This window comes from Impatiens glandulifera, chromosome 4 (assembly GCF_907164915.1).
Source record: "Impatiens glandulifera chromosome 4, dImpGla2.1, whole genome shotgun sequence".
NCBI classification, from domain to species: domain Eukaryota; kingdom Viridiplantae; phylum Streptophyta; class Magnoliopsida; order Ericales; family Balsaminaceae; genus Impatiens; species Impatiens glandulifera.
In genome coordinates, this window is record NC_061865.1 from 45,561,886 (window position 1) to 45,578,365 (window position 16,480).

General features: G+C 31.3%; 1 protein-coding gene across 1 annotated transcript; it reads right to left on the minus strand.

Annotated features, from left to right (window-relative positions):
- Positions 1-6,274: 6,274 nt before the first annotated feature.
- LOC124937106 lies at positions 6,275-14,871 on the minus strand. The gene is made up of 8 exons (XM_047477617.1): positions 14,463-14,871; positions 14,169-14,316; positions 13,927-14,077; positions 13,710-13,835; positions 13,523-13,603; positions 7,245-7,434; positions 6,892-7,162; positions 6,275-6,809 (listed from the first exon to the last, which is right to left on the minus strand). The coding sequence occupies exons 1-8, from the start codon at positions 14,658-14,660 to the stop codon at positions 6,535-6,537; spliced, it is 1,440 nt and encodes a 479-aa protein (XP_047333573.1). The 5' UTR covers positions 14,661-14,871; the 3' UTR covers positions 6,275-6,534.
- Positions 14,872-16,480: the final 1,609 nt, after the last annotated feature.

A 16,480-nucleotide genomic window follows, 5' to 3' on the forward strand; every position in this document is an offset into this window, starting at 1 on the left:
TTTGTCTATTATTACTATTTGTTTTTACTTTTTTCCTATTAGATGGCTACATTTGATCACAATTATTATATTACCTACCTTTAAAACAATCACTTAAAATTTCAATTTCAATATAAAAATCATACAATTTTTTATTTTAAAGGAATCTAATATTTTAATTTTAGTTAAAGATTTTACAAATTTATAAATCATTTTAATTTTATAATTATAAGATTTTATAAAAATAAAATGAATTTATATTATAAATAATAAATAATTACTTATTCAAATAAATAGATGAACTCATTATGTAATTATAATTTTTTCTAGTGGTATTTATTATCATTATATAAAATTAATTTAAATAATAATAATAAATAAATAACTGAATTATTTGAAAAGTACCTTTTACTATTTTAGATTTTACAAATTTATGATATAAAATCTTAATTTTTATTAAATTAAAATCATTATTTTATCAACAAGAATAAAAAAAACATATATTTATTATAAATAATATTAAAATAAAATAAGAGTGTTATGTTAGTTCTCTCTTGATTTCAAAAAAAATATTAAAATAAATTAAAAAATAATTTAAAATTTGAGCATAATCATAAACTAAATCTTAATAGTGAATGATTTAAAGAATTTAGTACTATAATTTGTATATCTAATCTATAAAATGGTTTATTTAGGAGAAAATAAACTACTTTTCAATAAACAAAACAATTTAGTATACTAAATAATATAGATATATAAACACAATCATGATTTACAACAAAATAATAAAGGCTAAAAACCAAATTATCAAACGGAAAAATAAGTCATTTTTAATGTTAATTTAATCTTTGACTAAATAAAATTGTGCAAACTATTAATTGTAAAGAGATGTATGTATGTATGAGACGTGTGAGTGCCCTAACCCTAACTTTACCGCCTTTTTGGACTAGAATGATCTAGAAAATGTTATTGATACAGGAAAAAAATTATTGTTGTAAATATATATTTATTTTATTTTATTTTCCATTTATCTATAATACTTTTAGTAAAATTTTATTAATATTTATAAATATTTTATTGTTGTTTAACTTTATATTAATTACGCACATTTTTAATTAATAATATATATATATATATTCAAAAAAAAAGTTTAAATATTTTTATTAGAGAAAAGTATACATAAACTTTTTTTTAATTATATACATATATATTTATTTTCGAATTATAAAAATTAATTAAAATTATACGTAATTAATATAAAGTTAAATAATAATAAAACTATTTGTAAATAATAATAAAATTTTACTAAAAATATTATAAATAAGTAAAGAGTTAAAATAAAATAATATATATATATATGTATATTAAATTGATGAATTATATATAAGTTTGTTCTCTTATACTGTGTCGTGATATTTGGACTAGAGGATATCCTATTTATGAGAAATCATTTGAATCGGTTTGGAAACACTTAGCTGGAGTGGAACGATCCAAAAACACTAAACCACATTGTTCTAATTTAAAATTTTATAACACAAATTAAATGTGGAATTTGGTAAAACCATTTGTTACTTTGTGTATTCTTCTCTCTATTATTTATTAATTGAAGTTTATTTATCTTGGGGAAATTTGACGAGATACCCTAAAAATTAGGGCTTTAAATGTTCGTGACTAGCACATAAATTTTATTTCGTTGAACCACTTCATATTATTTTGACAAAATTATCTTTATGCGTCTCGCAACCCATCTCTTATAAAATCTCAATTTTTTTCATTTGTTTGTTTCATTTCTCTCTTCTTGCTCTTCTCCACTCTAAACTCTAAGATAGAAAGGAGTCACATTTCTTTTCTCCGCTCTAAACCCTAACACGAACACAACGGCGAAGACAATTGCGAACTGAACTGCGACGAAGAGGAGACGCCTTTCTCTTCTCTTCTCTTCTCTTCTCTTCTCTTCTCTTCTCTTCTCTTCTCTTCTCTTCTCTTCTCTTCTCTTCTCTTCTCTTCTCTTCTCTTCTCTTCTCTTCAACCCTTATGTCCTTTATAACTGAATGTTTTTGTGTTTAATTGATTTGTCTTGATTGAATTCAAATATCGATGGGGTCCTTGTTAATGAGGTTGGATGCAGTGGTGCGGTCTCATGTTGATTCGCCTTACAGAGCGGGCGCGATTGTTGATCGCTTGATAGTGTTTAGGGTTTAGGGTTCGCACTTATTGATCGATGTTGATATCTAGTAAACAAATAACGTTCATAAATGATCGTCAAATATATGATGTCGTACTAATAATCAATGAGTGCATTAACTCAGCTAATTCAAGAGGTGACAAATGTGATTTTGTCAAGTTAGACATCAAAAAATATTATGATCACGTCAATTGGGAGTTTTGTTTGATGTAATGGGTAAAATGAGAATGTGTGTGAAATTGATTGGGTGGATTAGGTTTTGTCACTCGATGGTTAAGTTTTTTGTCATTTTTAATGGTAGTTCTCAGAGATTTTTCGAGAGTTCTCGATGGATTAGACAGTGTAATCCACTCTCTACTTTTTTGTTCATTATTGTTATGGAAACTCTTTAAAAAATGATAGTGTTCGCAGAAAACTCGGGATTCATCCGTGAAGTGAGTTGTGGGTCAAAAGATATTTTTTTTTCTATATCACACTTTTTTTTGCTAATGACACGCTCTGCATGATTCAGGCTACCTATAGAAATTTTAAACACATTCGGGATATTTTATGGGTATTCGTTGCATTTTCCGATCTTCGAGTGAATCTTAATAAGTCAGACATCTTTTTCTCAGATTCTGTTTCGAATAGAAGAATGATGATGTTGACAAATATGTTGGGGTTCAGAATTGGTGATCTTCCATCAATATACCTTGGTATATCATTATGTGCTAAATTACAATTTAAGGTCTCTTGAGACCCGATTATTACTAAAATATAATGTAAGTTGTCTAGATGAAAAAATAAAATAAACTCAAAAGGGGTCGGTTAATCCTCATTAAGAGTGTGTTGTCATCTATGCCCACATATATGATATCTTTATTCATTCTTTCCAAAAGTGTGTTGGTGAAAATTAAGAGAATAATGTGTAAATTTCTATGAGAATCTTCTAACTCATCGTTTTGTCATTTGGTTATTTGGGATAATGTTAAATGTTTTAAAGATCAAGGAGAATTGGATATTCGAGATCTTATTTTCTTGAATAAGGCTCTTCTATCAAAATTGTGATGTAGATTTGTCATGGAATCGAATAGTCTTTGGTCATCCATAATCAAATGTATGTATGGTTACGATTGGTCTAGTTGGTTCAATAATTTTCTAAATTATCCAGCGATGTGTAACATTTTGAGGGAAATTTATTCTATGTGGAAATGTTTTCGTGAGCAATCTAGATTCATTGTGGAGATGGTTCTTCGATCACTTTTTGGGACGACATTTGGTGTAGTGTTAAAAGTCTAACTACGACGTATCATGAGTTTGATTCTATTGCTATATGTAGAAATGTCACAGTTAAGAACATGTTTAATTCTCAATCTAGTGGTTTCGCTAGCCGAATTATATATAGAATGAGATTAAACATTATGGAGACTTCGTCTAGAGTTTACTTTTGGTAGAATATAAATAAGTGTCCCTCGTCTAAACAAGACGTTATGTGTTGGCAAGACATGAATAGTTTTCATTTGGGGCATCGACAGTGGCGGACCCAGAAATATTTTCTCGGGGGGGCCAAATACATAGTAACGTAGTATTTTTTGGCGATCAAATAAATGCATTTTTCAATTAAAATTTTACTCGGTAATTACATAAAAATACTAACAAGCACAATTACAAAATACTAACAAACACAATTACTAAATTATTCTTGTTCATGAGTCGGTACAAAAAGAAGACAAAATATCTTCATTACGTTGACTATACCAATCAATCAATTCAAGAAAATTACCTTTATTTGATGAACTACTTGACTCATCATGTCCTCGAAAAGGTAATCCTTGCCTCAATAGAAAGTGTGTTACATCAAACATTGTCGTTAAACAGGTGCGATAATTTATTTCTATATCACGACCATGTGTACGTAAAACGTTTCTCATGTTATGTCTTTGATCTTGTAATGATTCAAATTGATTTCTAGCTTCATTATGACAACTATTTGAAGTTCCCATATGTCGATTGAATCTTTCTAATGCCCTTTTCCAATTTTTATACACATCTCCTATAAAGGTAACATCTACGTTTTCTTTATTTAAAAGCTTAAAAAGATAACACTAAAAACAAAATGATGTATCTTTTGATATGCTATGTTCTAACCATGTATATTTGATCAGTAACATTAGACTCATTAGTAGGCTTATTAATTGATTGAGAATGCTCAGACTGCTCATGTGATGTAGAAGTAAAAATTCGTTTATAGAACATCTCCATTATTTTATATCCTACATAAAATAAATAACTAAAAATAGATATGTGTCATAACCTAAGCCCCTAAATAAAATCTAACAAATACATTTATTTGTTGTAATAGTTTAAAACTAATTTAAAATTAAGAAATATAAAATAATATTTTATCTTTATATTAATATAAATTATTATTTTATCCTTATATTTATATAAATTATTATTTTAATCTTTATTTTATAAGTAATTTGTATTATTAATTAATTATATTGAAATTAATAAAATATATATATATATATATAATTATAATATAAATGTAGTTTTAAAATAAATAATAATCTTATATGATTTTCATTATTTTATATATAATTCTTTATATTTTAAATTATATAAATAAATCTTATTTATATATTAACTAAAATTTATGTATTATTATTATAAATATTGTATCTTAGAAAATATGGTTGGTATAAAATAAAAATAATAATTACTTTAATAAAATTATATTTGAAATTAGAATACTATAATTATGAATTGATTTTTTTATAAAAGAAAGTGTTAATTTATTATAAATATTTATTTGAAATTAGAATACTATAATTATGAATTAATTTTTTATAAAAGAAAGTGTTAATTTATTATAAATATTTATATATTAGAAAATGTGAGAGGGGGTTTGATCCCCTGATCTCCATTATGGAAGGTCAACTCCAAAACCAGTTGGACAAAAATTTATTTGATAAATATATATATATAAAATATCTTAAAACTTTTATGGTTGGGGGAGGCCCGGGCCCCCAAGGCCCCCCTTGTAGGTCCGCCACTGGGCATCGATACAAGTTGATCGCTAAGATGAGTTCATATAATTTTTGTTGGGAGTTAGATTCCATTCAAAATCTTGTTTTTTGGAAGGAGCGTTATTAACGATGAATTTTTTACGGATGATATGTGTATGAAAAAAATGTTGTATTATGGTTAGTCGTTTTTGTATGTGTCACGGGGAGGTTGAATCGACAACTCACTTACTTTTGTATTATCGAGTAGAGGCTAGTATCTGAAGTCTTTTGTGGAGTATCACTATGATTTATTTGGTGATTCCCGAGTCTTTGAGTAGTTGTTAGGAAATTTGGATTGATGCGACTAATATGACAGACCTATATAATTGGGTTACCATCCCAATTATTTTGTTTGTGTATTATCTAGTTGAGATAAATCGTTGAACTTTCATTGATCATAGTCGTCCAATGCGTATCATTTATAATGCTATTATTATAATGTTTTTTTGAGATTTAATCCGAAAAGTCGGTAGAGTCCGTCGGAGAGTTAATTATTTTTCTCGAGAACTTGCGAGCTCGATAATATTGAGTAACATTTTTTTTTATTGTTTTGTTTTCATGTTTTTATCGTTATATTCAAACGATTTTAATCATTTTTAAAATATATATAGACTTTTAAAATAATAATAATAATAAACAAAATGAATTAAATATAAAATATAATAATAAATAAAATGACATTAAAATAAATTATAATTACAAAGACTATTACATAAATTAATTTATTTAAATAATTAATATTTTTTTAATTTGTAAATATAAATTCATTTTATTTGTGGGTAAAATTATCCAATCAAAATTTTGAAATCTTAATATCTTAAGATTTTATTTAAAACAGTTAAATTTCAATAAAATTGTAAGATTTGAATTGAGATTTTTAATGACTTCTTTGTATTTACATGTTCCTTTATAAACCAACCACACAATACTTGGTGCAAATCAGATTGAATCTTATTGGCTAGATTAACAGCACAGGTTTAGTAGTGGTGTCTACCTTCTTGAATCTCAATGGGCATAGTTGTGTGTATTAAGAAATAAAATTGACAGTTTCTTTTGTATATCAAAATATTTTAAAATCTAACTAATCATAAATGGATATCTGAATTAACCAGATTTAAACATTACAAAATATATCTTCAAGTGTAAGCAAAAAGAGAGAAGACAAAAATCTGCAAGTGGAAATCAAATATAAAATGAAAAGATCCGAATGCTTTCTTACAAACATGTTAAAACAAATTCAACAAGAACAAAAACAAAACCGAATCAAAACAATTGAAAGATTCAAGCAAAACAGTAAATGAGAAAAAGTGCGTACGAGATTCAGTTAGACCACACATGGACTAGTCCATACCTATTACCCGTGTAAATCTCATTGCGTTCCTCATCATAGAAAAGAGCAGTTATATCTTCCAAGGCCTCTGCAGCAGTGCATCTAAGATTTAGAGACTGGATCCGTCTTCTATTGTTGCAACTGTTTCCACCACCGTTAAAGCATTTGCTGCAACCACAATCTTCAAAAGGAGATTCGTTTTCTGCCCGTATTTTAGCAAGGCATTTCCCAGTCAAGATGTTGCTAATATTGATAGAACCAGTTGCTGTAAGACCATAAAATAAGAAAAACGTTAAACAAAACATGGACGGTTGGAAACTTGGAGCTTGTTTAAGATGCATATATACCATTTCCTTCTGACAATGGATCGTCGGAACGAGGTTTGCAGTAAGAAATAATGAGATCCTGATCACTAGTGATGTATATGTTGTTTGTGTTGCAATCAGGATGCCACAAAAGATGATCCTCAAAAGATGTCACAACCTCCCCACGGAAATTCCAAACAGCCACAGTTCTATTCCTGAATGTCAGGAACAATTGGTTCTCATATAGAAATATAAATGCAGATGGAGTCATAAACTCTGTTCTGCTAACTTCCGTCAGTTTGGAATCGCGAACCTACAAACAGATCAGAGTTGTCAACAAACAAACGTATGCATGCTTTAAATTGAAAAATATAAAGGGGGTCGTTAGTCATTACATCCAAAATTTGAAGATTCTCGCTTTCTTGCTTGACAAGGAGCTTCTCATTGAACTGCTCGATGAAATCTACATTCTTATTTCGGTGAAGTAGATGATTGAAAGTTTTAAGAACTGTACCATCTTCTATTGATAGAATCTTAAGAGGTACATGGCCGCTAGCTTTGAAAATCAACAACATGATGCCTGGACTGCACTCCACATTAAATGAACATCAAGGTTAGTATGACGATAAACTCAAACATAGATTATATAGATAGCTTAATTGAATGAATTTGGATTCTTGAATCCCAACTCAGAAAACTTTTGAGACTTTAAAATGGAAAACCATTGAATTGATATAATATCTAATAATGTTAAAAAAAATGGAAATGAAAAACATTGTCATTGATAAATAAATAAATATATATATAGTTTTGATATATATATATATATATATAACAATAATATCATATATCATTATATATAGTTTTTGTAAATATTAATCTATCTAAGAAAAAAACACTTCAAACATATCTAAAACTAACCATATTTATCTCAAGTAATTTGTCAGTTTATATATAATTATAATAATTAATTATCATTCTAATATCCTCCATGAAAAACACAGTGAACTTGTCAAGAAGAAAAGTTCCATACTTTGATTTTGTTGAAGTCTTAATTTGATGGATTATCTGGCCCAATTCCTGCATGAGCTCCTGAAGGCCCGTAAAGATTAGTAGGCCTATCACTTTGTTACCTCGAGAGGCCTACTAGTGCCTAGAGGTTTTGTTGTTCTAATGCGGCTGAAGAAGGCAGGACGCGCCTGAGGAGTACCTTATTGTCATGCTGCTGCTAGGGTGCCAAGTGCCAAGTGCCAACAATATTCATATTTCCTTTACATGTAAATCTACCATTGGTGTTGTTGTCTTGAGTACAGATTAATGTTGACCATTAACCTCTCAGTTAGTGTGGAGAATCAAAGGGCCCAAAACTCTCCAAGTTCTTTATGTTAAGTAAAATCATATATATTGTGGAACGTTCAAGGGTTCAACAATCCTCGAAAGAGAAACTAAATTTTTTCGTTCATTAATTAGAGCAAATGTGATCCCTTCAAGAAACTCTTGTCTCAGATCTTGAATATGGCCATTTTATTGACCTGGTCAGGAGGAACATCTGCAAATAGACAAACTTGAACTCTCATACACTCTGGGGGATTCTTGTTCTCTGAAATGCATATCTCTTCCATGGATTCTTGTTCTTTGGAATGCAAATCTCTTCCATGTTGAAGAGACTGGCGTAGGCATGTTTTCTGTCTTCATCAAATTCAGATGTCTAACTAGCGGAAGCTTTTGGGCTGTTAGTGTGGTTTACGGCTATGTGAATTACAACAATAAGTCTACCTTTATTTAAGAACTAAAAGATGTCTGTCTTATCACTCCGCCCTTGTCGTGGTGCATCTGCGGGGACTTTAATCTCGTTAAGGCCCTAAGCAAAAAGAAAAATTCGAGAGGATTCACTAAAGAGATAGATATGTTTAATCCTTTCATCAGTGAATCCTTTCTCTCGAAGGGGCATAATTCACTCGGCGGAATGATAGTAATAATGGGAGCATTTCCCGTACTGACAGATTTCTTTACAACTCCGATTGGGAAAGACTTTCCCAAAGAACCAATGCGTTAGAACTAGCAGTCGCCTTTCCGATCACAAGTCTATTATTCTTACTTGTGGACCTTTCCTACACCCCTGTCTAGATTTGAAAACGATCATCTCAAATCACAATTTTGTGCAGGAAGTGGTGGACTTATAAATCTTAAAACAATTATAAGGGAATGCAGGAAAACCCAATTTTGGTTCCATCAATTCTAATATTTCTACATGTACCATGATGATGATAATATTGACAGGTTGGAGGAAGATCGTGCTCTCTCCAACATTGAGGTATTCAACAGGAACACTCTCATAGAGTGCCTCGACTTCTTTACAAATAGGAGGAGGATAACGATCTCGATGTTTGTGGCTTAAGAAAGGAGAATAACCGGTTCTTCCACAACTTCGCTAATTCTCGAAGAAGATTAAACCAAATTTATATATTTAGGGTTAATAGGGCTGAGACAATTGATCATATTACAATTAAAGACTCCGTTCTCACTTTCTTTAAAGACCGTACGTACAGAGAAGGCAAGCGAGAGACGCAGAATAGCAACGATCAAAGGATTTTTATTGAGCATGAGTTCATGATCAAGGAAATGTGGGATGGCATTTTGAACTATGATGGGGACAAAAACCCTGGCTCGATGGTTACAATATTGCCTTCATCAGAGAGTTCTGGTTTTACTTAAGGATGACTTCGTGAGATCCTTCAAACACTTTAACGAAACAATCTCTTTTGAAAAGAATTGGAATTTTAGTTTCATTGTTCTTGTCATGAAGATGAAGAGGGGCTAGGAAACTTAAGCACTTCAAGCCTATTAACCTTGTTACTAGTCTCTACAAAATTGGTGTGACAACACTCGCTAATAGACTCAAAGTATTCATATTGTCCCTTATTTCTCCTAAGTCCTAACCAACTGGCTTTTGTGCAGGGTAGACAAATATCAGAAGCATCTCTTATCGCTAATGAGTGCGTCGATTTCGTTTCTTGAAGGAAGAAGAGGTATGCCTCTGCAAACTTGATATCAAGATTTCGAACATGTTAACTAGGACTGCATTCCTTTTATCCTAAAAAGATGGGTTTCATTGAGAAATGGAGAAGGTGGATCAGGAAATGCATTTCGGAACCCATGTTTTCTATCATGCAAGGCTTTCAAGTGTTTAAGGGGTCTTAGGCAAGGAGACCATTTCTCACCTCTTTTGTTCATAATTGTGATAAAAGCTTTATCTAAGTGTTTCAAAAGGGCATCCAGTACGGGTTTTTATAAGGGCACTAATCTGGGGAAGATGAGGCATGAGAACACAATTAAGCATTTCCTTTTCGCAGACGACACTCTTATCTGGCCTACTAATGATAACTTACACTCTTATTTTCTGTAATTGTGTTCCATTTTCTTTTCCAGTTCTTTTTGTTTCTTTTTAATGCTTCTCACATTCACAACCATTTTTTCATTAATGAAAAGTTTGCCCTTTATTAAAAAAAAATATGACTACTTTATTGGAGATGTTCTTGATTCTGCTTTGTTAAGGCTAGGTTAGGTTTGATTGTCAAGTCACAATAGACATGCTTGATGCCGCAAGTAGAGTTAGAGTCAAGATCATCCTTCAAAGTGTCTCAAGGATAGGGACTTTGAAAATATCTCAAAGAGGACCTGTGATTCACAACCAGATGGGACCTTAATGAGATCATCAAAGACAATAGCTTACACCATAGAAAGAAATATTGTCGACAAGAGAAAAAGAAATAATCTTACACCATGGATGTCTTGGAAATTTTCTCATATTGCTTTGATATCATGATCGAATTAAGAAGCCCTCAGTTAGTTGCTAAGTCCGTCGCCAATAGACAACCAAAACTAGACAACCAAAACGTGAATAGAAGAGAATAAAATACTCTGAGATGTGGGTCCGGGAAAACCATCACAGATTCAATCCCTTTCATCAGTGGTGTACAATTTGAAAAGAAATGAATTAAATAGAAGAATTTTTGTGCTCTTTTATTAAAATTTATTCTTCCCTTTCCACTGCTAGGCAGATAGGTTCTTGCTCCAGCCCTGCTGCCCGCCTTTCTATATTATGGACCCCTCATATATTACAGGCTTCCAGGACTCATCAGACTAGGAACAAGAGCTGACAAGTGAAGATAAAAAAAGACAGGCTTATGACTAAACACTACTCGAAACGAAGACCCCTATATATAAAAGGCAGTCAAATAATAACTCGAGATGGTGGACATCACAGAGTTTATAAGAGTTATCCTGAGAGGGAGCTATTACAGATATGATCCCCAGGGCTGGAAGCGGATCAAGACGTGCCTGGGCGAAAATAAAATTAAAAAGGGCCTCACACCTAGGGCGAAAGATTTGGCATACCAGATATGGGTGGAGGAAGGTTTCACATCATTCCATTCCGCAGTGTACTACTATCGGACCTACCAGGTAACGTTGTAGCACTAGAATAGAAATGGCTTGCAGGAATGAAAGTCATACAGAGATGTGGGTAGAGGAAGCCTCAAAAAGCGATCGTCAAGCATTACCCAAGGGAAAAATTACGGCGTTGAAAGAAATAAAGACTTCATTTTCCATTAGTTTACTTCAGTTTAGAAAAGAGAGGCAGGCTTGTTCAGGATGAGAATATCTTGATCTTAATGGTATCAACTTTTTTCTGTACTTTAGTTTTTGCTATTTCTCCTTCCCCTTTATGAAACTTTTGATGTCATTAGCCTTTTTCGCCTTTTTAATGACAAGTTAAACTCTTTAAGAAAATAAGACTTTGAGAATGCTATTTCTTAATATATGATGAACAGCCATGTTTAAAACAGTAATGGAAATGATAATGTATGAATACTTGCTATAGTTTATCACAATCTATCATAGTATAGTTTTTCCTCAATTCATCTTCTAGCCCGAAATCATCTCTCCGGAAGAACCCGATTGGGTTCCAACATGCAATTCTTCATCTTCGTTGCGATCCTTGCATTATTCATCTGGTTGATTTTCTCTCATGGTATCAAAGCTGATGAAGGAAATCAAGCTCATAAGAGTTGGAATAGAGGGGTAAGAATTGCACTTGGAGGCGAAGCTGAAACTTGTATCCAAATTGTTAAAAGATCCCCAAGTAGTAGAGGGAGAGAAGATTCCCAATGCTAAAACCCCCATAGAAGTTATTGAAGAAAATGGAGCTCGGGATGGTCTTCCACTAATTACTAACACTTCGGAAACGATGAAAATTTAAGGAAGGTGAGATAAAAGGAAACACAGGAGGAAGCAAGGACCAATTCAGTACAGGTATGTCTAAAACTGGTACAATTTCAATTATATGGAAACTGTATCTATACAGGAGAACACAGTTTGACTTTAAATGGAATTCAAAAGGATGATCAAGTATGGATCTTAGATATCAAAACTAGTAGCCATATATATTGCAAATTTACAATTTGACAGATCCTTCAAAACATATAAAATTCGGCTTGTTGTTAGGTACTTGACAGCTTAAAAAAATGGGTTACTAGTTCCAATAACTTGCCTCAAAGGTGAAAATTTAACCCCGACGGGATAAAAGGGTACAAATTGTATGACATTGATAAAATTAAAATGATCGTGTCAATATGTAATATTTCATGAACACGAATTTCCTTATAAACACGATGAAATGAGATAAGCGATGGGACAAATGAATCCCAAATAGACGAAACCAATGATGCATCTGAGTAAAGTCATCTCACTAGTGACAATGAGAAAAATCGAACAAACTTAAACATAAAGAGAAGTGATAGGAACAGATCAAGACCAACTTGGTTGAATGATATCATCATGAACTGATAAAAACAGCACACTCCTATCACATTTCCTGTCACTTCATCCTCTAACATCACTAGGATAAAAGAACCGTCCAATTATAAACAAACATGTGTGATGCCTGGATGGAATGAAACAATGTGACAGGAACTAAACGCACTAAAAATGAACAAAATGTGGGAAATGTCAGAGAATAAGCACGTATGGGGTCCAGATGATTCCAATTTGATTTCTAGCCCTAAATCAGCTCCTCTTTGCTAGCAACAAGACTGCGATCACTTCTTGCTACAGGGCCTTAGGCTGTTGTTATAACTTTTGTTAGGGTTATGTTTGTTTTTAGGCTTTCTATTTTTAATAAATAAATAAAAAATCAAGATTGTTAGCATATACATATCCGAAAGATAACAAGTCACTTTTGGGTTATCCTTCATATGTGCATCTCACTTACGTTTGGCATCATATTCGCAAACACTCTAATGTCATCTAATAAAAACTCTACCATCGACTATCTCAATCCAGAGAAGATACTTCGTAACGCCACTATGGGAGAATCTTGACATCGACCCTCCTTTCCGCTATCAAAACCACTATTTTGAGTTAATCAGATTCTTCTCGCTTGCACGTTTGGACTGAAATATACCCCTAGATTGACGGGGTGTATAGAAATAACAATCTAGGCTACATTGACAAGTTTACTTTTGTCAAGTCCTACAAGTTAACTCTCGGCATTTTGTTTCAGTCTTATGATTGTTGCTTCTTTACTTTCACTTGTATTTATTTATATGGGTGTTTACCCTATCAAAAATATGAAAAAATTACCCTAACATTTTTAAAGGACAAAAAAGATTACCTGATCTTGATTTCTTGAACATTCTTGTCTGAAATGGAGTACAACATTGCATAATTTTTCAAGTCAAACACCTTGTATATGCTGATAAAAATAAAAACATTCATTCAATCAGTATCCTTTATCTTTTTATCTTTCTTTTCACACAATTTTGATAATTCAATTATGTTTTAATCAGATTAATGTTTACCTATCCTGTGCAGAATATGTAAGCACCTTCCCATTCACATCATCAAACTCAACAAATCCAGGCCATTTCAACGACTCAGATTCAAATAGAGCGAAGCCTCCATCTGGCTTTCCCCTTCTAATATATCTGCAAAAAAAATTAAAAAGATTCTACCATAAAGAGGAAAGCATAACATCGGAAAAATCATTGTAAATGAAATAGAAGAAATATCGCATACTCAATCCTCGTGGTTCTGCATTTCAAAGAACTAAAATTGTCTGAACCATAAACCGAGACTGTAATAAGTGAATCATTGTTTTTATTGTAAAACAAGCTTCTTATAACTTCATCTGGACTTATATTCAAGAAGCATATCCTCTGATTAGTCTCTGCATAACAAAAAATTGAACAATAGAAGACACTACCCTTTAAGAAGCATATCCTCTAATTGAGTTTATAAATGTGATAACGAAATTTTACCTCGACTAAATGCAGCACAGACACCAGACTGTGCAAGAGAAAAGACAATATCATGGGCTGCTACAATTTCAATAATTTTCGACCTTTTTTTGAGAAAAGAGAGTACATGGTCACACTGTCCCTTCGGATCATGGGCATCATATTCTTCCTGATGGAACCGAACACATAATTTCATAAGTAATCATACCCAGAGAGCATAAGAACCCTAATTCTTCCTAATAAGACAGAAAATACTAAAAAATCCAAAATCAAGCTTGGGTAAATAAAGAAACATGTTCATCAAAATGGACGTACCTGCAAACGGATGTTCCGGAACCTCTCTTGAGAATCATTCGTACTAAAGACACGACCTCGCTTCGAACAAATCTCTCTCCTTTGAAGCTTTTTTACGCTGTTGACAAACTTATCAGCCCCAATGCGTGGACGCTTCTTCGCCACAACTCGACGGCCGTAAAACGTACTAGGACTGGCCGTTATTCGTCTCCCATCCATCTTCTGCCACAACAGAAGACCCACAAGAAAAAGAAAAGAAAACCCACCAAAATCAAATCTTTGATGCGGAATCTGTCAAAACTTATGCTCCCTAGTGAAAGTTGAGCTTCGAAGCGGCCAGGAATAAACCCAGATCCTTGCAAGCTCGTAAGTAAAAGGAGAATTAGGTAGTATACACCGAACTTCCACGACAATTACCCGACATAGAAAGAGAGTGACAACGTTCGGGGCCTGGTGGAAGAGGGAAGTGTCGGAAAATGCTGGATTTGAAGAGTGCCGCTCTCTCCACATTGAGAGTTTTCAAATCGTCTATCCTTATTTGTACACGTTTCGTTATTCTAATAAGAAAATTATTTGTCATTAAATTTAATTGGGAGTTACATATATCAAATTTAAACAAACAATTGATTATTTAGATTTCAAATTGTATGAACAAATTATAAAAATAAAATTTTCAATGAAAAAAAATCAACTACAAATTTACAAAATATTGATGTTGTGTTGTTTGTTTGTGTTGTGTCTAATTTCAAATTGTATGAACAAATTATAAAAATAAAATTTTCAATGAAAAAAAATCAACTACAAATTTACAAAATATTGATGTTGTGTTGTTTGTTTGTGTTGTGTCCCAAAATTGTCTATAAACAATTACAGAATATTGAGTAGACGAATGAGTAACAACCTCATTGCAATGGAACAACCTTTTAGTATGCAACAACGTTGTCTTTTTAGTATGCAACAACGTTGTCTAAAAATGAAATGGAATAGTTGGGTCGTTGTTTAAGAATGAAATTTAAGAAATAATTTGAAGATAAATGTGAGAGTTTTGTCTTTATTAAGATTTTTAGAAAAATAAAAAATAAATATACCACGTGTGTGAGGATTGTGCGCTTATTTTCAACTCAAATTAACGGTGTTATAATATTTTAGATGTTTAAAGAATAAATTTAAACAAAAATAAATATATAAGGAATAATTTAAAATAAAATTATGTAGAGAAATATTTTAAACTTTTACAAGAAATATTATTACTCTCTCGATATATATTATATATATTATTTTTTTATTTTTTTTTTATGTTTCTTTATCCATGATATTATTCAATATATAGGATTAGATAGATTTCAACCATTTTATTATCAACACTTTCAGAACAATATAAAAGTGATATTATCAAAGTAGTATCAATCTTTTTTTTTTATTGAACTAGTGACGCGGGATAAGATTAACTCTACTAACATTTGTCTTATTTTCAAAATAAAAATTTCAAACATGATATCACAATTGATACCAATGACTCTTTATAACATTGTTTATAAAATCATAATAAAAGTAGTCAACCGACTTTAACCACTTTAAGTATAAACTAATTTCTGAACAACAAAGTGGATTTATTAAAGAAAAAAAAATTACAGACAACATATTCATAGTTTTGAAAATAATGCATAACCTTAAAAAAGAAAAAAAAAATGGAAAAATATATGAATTGGCACAAAAATTAGACAGGACAAAAGCCTAATATAATATAGACTAGAATGAGAATTTTATTAAAAAGATAATGAAAAAATAGGATTCTCAAACCATGATATCAAGTTAATCATGCAATGTGTGCAAACGATTTTATACAATATCATTCACAATAAAAACATTACCGTCTTTTAAAACCTGCAATTAGAATCAGACAAGAGACCCTCTTTTCCCTATTATTTTTTCTTTAGTCATATAAGACCTAAATGAAACTTATTCTAATTATATTCAATACGGTAAAATTATAAGAATCAATGTGGGTATAAATGGACCAAAATACCACATTTTCTATT